The 6,417-nt window shown below is 45.4% G+C and overlaps 1 protein-coding gene across 1 annotated transcript; it reads left to right on the forward strand.

The window, feature by feature from the left end:
• Positions 1–994: 994 nt before the first annotated feature.
• LOC104489543 (tumor necrosis factor alpha-induced protein 2-like) lies at positions 995–5,926 on the forward strand (the record flags this gene model as incomplete). The annotated part of the gene is made up of 3 exons (XM_010131715.1): positions 995–1,340; positions 3,346–3,973; positions 5,812–5,926. Coding segments are annotated over exons 1-3 (1,089 nt in total), but the record flags the coding sequence as incomplete, so codon positions are not given.
• Positions 5,927–6,417: the final 491 nt, after the last annotated feature.

A 6,417-nucleotide genomic window follows, 5' to 3' on the forward strand; every position in this document is an offset into this window, starting at 1 on the left:
CTGCACTGAAGCTGCCTTGTCTTGGGATGCCATGGTCACCCTGGGACCATTCTCAAACTGAGATTACGCAGAGGGAGGGTGTTGAAGGGCCTGAGTCATCCCTGAGCTTGTGTCTGCCTCTGTAGGGACGCAGCCAGCACACAGAGCATTGAAGCCATGCTGCTGACCGGGATTTTTGAGCCGAAAGTGATAAGCCTTGTGATGCTCATATCAGGAGATACTGCTGTTCTTCCCACACTCCCATCCTTTCAACCATCTGCTTTCACATCTGCATGTTTCTGAATTCTCAGCCACCTTCTCTGGGAGCTCTCCTCAGTAACGCTAAGAATTTTATTACTGACTTACATGGGGAGTCAGTCAAACCAGCAAGACTTTTGCTCACCAAAGACTGACACATACCTGGCTTGGTAGGCTCATCTCATTTGCGTGCTGCACTGGCAAACTGTGCAGTAAGCTACGCGGGTGCTTCCACAAATGGATCTGCAGCCAGATGAGCAGAGATCAGCAAAAACAGGTCCTGAGAAAGGTGGGAATTGATCCCAATGCCATATAAAAGCATGTGAGTTTTGTGGTTGCTTTGAATAGGCACAGGACACTTGTCCCACTCACCCACATCACTCATCCATGTTCACGTCCGTACTCACACAGCATCCCTCGGGGGAGTCCTGCTCTCCTGTATTCAGACAAGCTCAAGGTCTCAAATCAGGCCATGTGATCACCCATAAAATCGCATATTGATTTTCTCTAAGTTATTTATTAGACCAGATAGCTGCTTCCATCCACTCAGTATCTGAGGTGACATTGCTCAGGAGCTCTCCTGCAGAGCTGTGCTCGTACCAGATGTGTGTAGCGTTCCCCACACGGCGCACAGAGGCACATACAGGGGCAACTTATTCCAGAATTATTTGTGTTTGACTCATTGTGCCATGGCAATTTTTATGCAAAGCGTTATAAACTGACCAGTTCTTTCTGAAACTTACAGGCTAGAAGGAAAATGATGAAAATGTTACCTTTTTCCCAAAGTGGCCCGATTGGAATACGCAGTGGATCAGAGGGTTGCATTGGTGCAAATAGGGACCTTGAAGACCTTTTGACATCAGTAGCTGAGCAAGTCCCTGCCTGTCCTGAACCTTCTGGAGACGAGATCTGGTCAAGAGACCAGAAGAAGATGAGTGAAAATGAAAGGCCAGGGGCATCCTGCCGACCCTCACGTGCATCTTCCATCACGAGCAATGGGAGCTGCAGCTCTACTGGGGACAGCCCTGAAAAGGGGAAGAAAGGAATAAAGAAAACCCTTATGAGTGCACTTAAGAAAATTGTAAAGACCAAGCCACCCAGTGGTAAGTGCTCCTTCATCCTCCTTGCACCACTTCATTGGCCATAGTTACCTCTAGAGGGGCTGCACGAGGTGGAGAATTGTCCCCTTGAGAAACAAGGGCACAAATTGAAATGACTTTGCCAAAGAGCCCAGAGAAATGTGGGCTGAGGGACACATCACCTTGAGTCCTACTCCTTTGGTACCAAGGGCACACCCCTTGAGGACCTGCCAGTTTGCAGATTTTCCGTCCAACCCAAAACTTATTTCTACCTCTCATGTGGGCACAGAGATGTGTGGGAGGGCAAGAAATGAAGGCATAGCTCTCTCCTCTTCCCCCTAGTGACAGCAGCAAGCAGCACACGTAGATCTTTCCCAGGGATGATACATGAACATCCAGCTTCTCCAGTTGCAGGCGCCGTCCCTGCAGAGTGCTTAGAGAGGTAGCAAAATACCTGCTCAGAGAAACCCAGAGCTGGAGAGGAAAGTGCCCCTTGGCACTTGCAAGGCACACCTGCCACCTCAGGTCGTATATCCCATTACCTGGTTCATAAACTTAGCAAGCTGTACTTCAAAGTAAGTTTGGTTTTCAGTCCTACCTCCTTTGCTGGGAGCGGGGAGGTCTTACAAAGACTCACTGTTTAATTACAAATTAAATCTCATTTCCAGGCAAGCCTTTACTGGTCTAATTGGCATCTCTTGTTCCATGTGTCAAATGTTTTCCCCAAGTGGTGTTTTTCCTTCTTGGCTTTGAATTTTCTCAGCTAAATGAACCAAGTCTACTAAAAATAGGCCCTTTGTGCCTTTGTTCTTACTGCTGCATTGCCCCATTCCCAAGGTCTTTTTTTTTTTTTTTTTAAATAAGGCAATCAGAATTTCAGAAAATATTCCAGATGAGATACCACCCCTGCCTGGTACAGTATGTTACCTTTTTCCTATCTCAGCTGGGCATTCCTCACTGGATACAACCTGGGGTCATGTCTCACATTTTCACCATCATTTACAGGAATGAGTTACTCATTCTCCAGGCATCTCTCTTCATCTCAGACTGATTCACATTCAACTTGCAGCAGAAAATCTTATTTGTTGCTAAGTAACTTTTGTTCTATTGAATTTGTATCTTATACTTTCTGCTATTAAATTTCAGCCCATTTACTATTCAAGTTATCCCATTGTTCCTGTGTAATACACCAAGCCCTCAGTTTCGATAATATCTCTGACATTTGTGTAATCAGCAGATGCCAACAGGGCACTCCCAGCTTTTGTGCTACAGTCTCTAAGGAGGTTATGAGCTAAGAGTGTCGTGAATAAAGCAAGCTTTCTCCACCCAGGGTTTTCCATACAAACCATACATATCTAACAGAACTTATTTGGGGATATAATTTCTCCAGTGAATGGTTGGACTTGATGATCTTAAAGGTCTCTTCCAACCAGATGGTTCTATGGTTCTGTGATTTTATAATAACTTCCCAGATTGCACCAAGTAATTGGCTGTAACTCAGATGAGATAGTTCACCTGTATTTATCTTACCCACTAAATGTGTCCTCCAAAAAAAAGTCACAGGTCAGATTGTGCCAACTTATTTCTGGAAAATGCATGTGGTATTTCCTCTAGCACATCTTATCTAGCTACATCTTTCCCTCTACGTTTTTTCTAAAGTCATACTTCTGACTTGAGGTCGTATTAATGGGAAGGGCAATAACAAATAAATAAATAGATAAATAAATAAAACTCTACAAATCTAAATTTCAGAAAAAATTATAGGTAGCTCATGAATAGCTGTCCATATGTAACACACTGGTGATAGGTATTCAAATTTCCATTGCCCCAGTTACAGGCAAGCTAGAAATAAACTGAACTTTAAATAAACAGGAGGATTTTCTCTATGGTGAAGGAGCCTAAGAGCTAGCATTATAGAAATGTAAACTTTTTTTAAAAAAAAAAAAGTAATCCAGATCCATAATTTTTTATAAAACAGAAATCTAAATGTTTGCTGTTGGGTAAAGAAGGGCTGTTCTTTTTTCACCAGTCAAACAGGTCATGGATCTCCTTGAAGAGCAAAAGCTTTGTGATGCCAGCCAGCATCTGATTGTCCTGGAGAAGAGCCTGTCAAGCAAAAGTGAGGGGGGACTGAAGACCAGCCAGCAAGACATTGAGTCTGTCTATGAAGTTCTAAAGCACAAAGTCTTCAGCGTCTTGAAAGATTCCATACTGCTGGCGATAACGAACCCAGAACTGCTGCAGCAGGCAGTAGAGGCACTGAAAGAGCAGGAGAAAGAAGACCAGAACTATATGTTAGAGAACCTACCTGACCAAAACATGCAATTTAGACCTAGAAAATGGAAAGAGCTTTGGATGGCTACAGTAAAGGAGTCAGCAGAGTCTCGAATGAAAGACACGAGCCGCACTCCTGTAACGGAGAACCTCTCTACACTTGGCCAGAACTTCCTGCACATGGGAAAGACAATGAAAGAAGATTTGACAGTAGTTGTAAAGTACATTGAACAGCTTTATCCTCCTGAGTTTAATGTGTTCAGTACATATGCCGAACTCTACCACAATTATTTTGCCTCCCAGGCAAAGAAAAATGCTGAGTCTCACCTGGAAGACAAGGATATTTACCTTCTCCTTTCATGGGTGCACAGTATTTATCTAAAGTAAGTGAGGCTTTCACAGCCCTGGTGATCAACACCGGTTCCATGGCTGCAAAACCAGGCGTTTGCTTGATTTATGAATCGGTATCACTGCAATGCAGTTGGGCACCTGGGTGGGTTTTGGTGTCACTGGCACCAAGCTGATAGGCACTAACTGTCCAGGACAGCTGGAAGGGACACACTCAGGGCTGCCAGTCTGTAAACCAAGGGTTGACCCCACCACTCTGGGGTCACAGACATACACACAGATGCTTAGGGTTTCATTTGTGGGGTAAATTGGGCAGGTTCATTGCCCTGATCTCTATTCCAGTTGCAGAACTGAACTCATCTTTGGAAAATTTGGAAATTTCAGACCTCTGGACCAGAGGGCAGCCAATAAATAGAACAACCAGAGATGCAATTATCCTGGGCATGGAGGATGTGGCTTAGGTGTTACCCGTAGTTTATGCTGTCCTCCTGGTTAGGAGACTAAAAGGTGCACCTCTGTGAGAGGACTTCATCAGCCAAGGGTCAGCCTTCATCCTCACAAGCCCTGTATGTTATAGAACTGAAAATACTCCTTCCTGTGGCTTATAATACTGGACGGAGAATTGAGGACTCTCATTTCTTAGGTGAAAACCAGTAAATACATCAGCAGTGTTTCTTCTGCCATTCTAGAGCCATTCAACCTTTTCTCAACTTTTTCCTTTTCGTGTTTCACCGATGATGTATACCGAGTTAGTGTTGATCCTGGAAGCTTTCCAGAGCCAGTGCTGTGCTCTAGGTCAGGATATTCAGGCTTGAACCAGTGTGTGTTGGAAGGCAGTAGCTGCAAGGAGCAGAGCTTGGCCAGAGCAGCACAGCCTGGGGCTGCGGACAGTGTTGGCCGGGGCAGCAGCTGCTTGTGGGCTGTTCCCAGAAGCCACATCCAGGTGTCTGCTGAGGGACCATCTCTCTCCACTGCTGGCAGCAAAGGGAGCAGTGAAGAGGAGGAGGGTTGCACAGCAGCCCGGCCCCAGCTTCCTGTGAAATATCAGAAACAGCCCATGTGCAAGAAGCACGGCAGCGTATCCCTATGGAGCTGGATGATGTGCAAACAGGGGACTCAGATGATGTTCAGGGTTACTCTCTGCAGCTCCTGAAGGAGAGGCTACTTCCAAATCAGCCCCCTGACAAGTGCTGGCCTGAGTCCCCCACAGTTGGCAGGTCCTTCCCCTCGAAGCTCAGGGATCACCCGGCTCAGGCAGCACGTGGTGAGGACATCACAGTGAAGTATGAAACCACCTGCTCCATTCCCAACTAGCCATGAAGTGCCAGCTTTTCATGGCAGCTTCTCAGTATCGATGGAGTGAGGTTGTGTCCTGGGGCTAGACCCTCCTGCCTGCTTCAGATCCCCCATCCCCACCAGTGCAGTGGCCAGTGCTCAGAGCTCAGCAGAACATGACTCCATTCCACAGGGTTGCTTTTTGCTCAGTCTCACCCTCACAGGGTGAGATTCAGGCACAGATTCAGCTCCTCCAAGTGCTTCCTGGACTAAGGACAATGTACATTTTCATCTGTTTTTTCACTGAAAGCCTCAAAAAGTGTTAGTGATTTGCATCAACAGCTGTCTTGAATTACACTGCCCTTGGAAGATGTGATTGTTTGGCTTTTTCATTCCAGATATATGAGAAAAGATCCTGTTTTAGCCAAGGAGTTGGAAACAGATTCAGCTCCTCCAAGTGCTTCCTGGACTAAGGACAATGTACATTTTCATCTGTTTTTTCACTGAAAGCCTCAAAAAGTGTTAGTGATTTGCATCAACAGCTGTCTTGAATTACACTGCCCTTGGAAGATGTGATTGTTTGGCTTTTTCATTCCAGATATATGAGAAAAGATCCTGTTTTAGCCAAGGAGTTGGAAAAAGTTAAGCTTGGAAGCCTTTTGCCATCAAGTCTGAGCAAAGAGCTTGAAAAGAAATACCTTGACAGCGAAGAGGTGAGAATCCGTCCAGTCCCTCCTCTTCCCTTTACAGCTTCTATGACTCCTCAGAGGAGCTCTGACTTGTCCTGCTCACACACTTCTCACCTGTGAGCCACACACCCTTCCAGGGAGAAGTAAAAGCAAGAATGCTCTTGTTTCTTTGCAGGGAACAGGTCAGCTTTCTGCTAGATGGGACTTGCAGAGCAAACTTCTGCTTAGCTCTGGGAGCTATCAGCACAGAACTGCTCAGTTCATGCACACTTTGTGGTAGGAAAGTGGGGAAAAAATCCAATGATCAACCTTTATGGGCAACTTTGCAGTTGTTTATCAAATTCCCAGAGGCGTTTATATCCTGCTTGTAGATGATGGATTCAGAATTACTTATGGTCTGTGCAGGGATACCTGCACCAACGTGTGCAGGTCTGGTCCTTAAAAATCTGATTTTTTGATGGAGAATCATCTGATCTGCAGAAAACTACCAGTTACTCTGGGGTTTTTTGATTACT

This window comes from Buceros rhinoceros, unplaced genomic scaffold (genome assembly GCF_000710305.1).
Source record: "Buceros rhinoceros silvestris isolate BGI_N320 unplaced genomic scaffold, ASM71030v1 scaffold33052, whole genome shotgun sequence".
Classification (NCBI taxonomy): Eukaryota; Metazoa; Chordata; class Aves; order Bucerotiformes; family Bucerotidae; genus Buceros; species Buceros rhinoceros.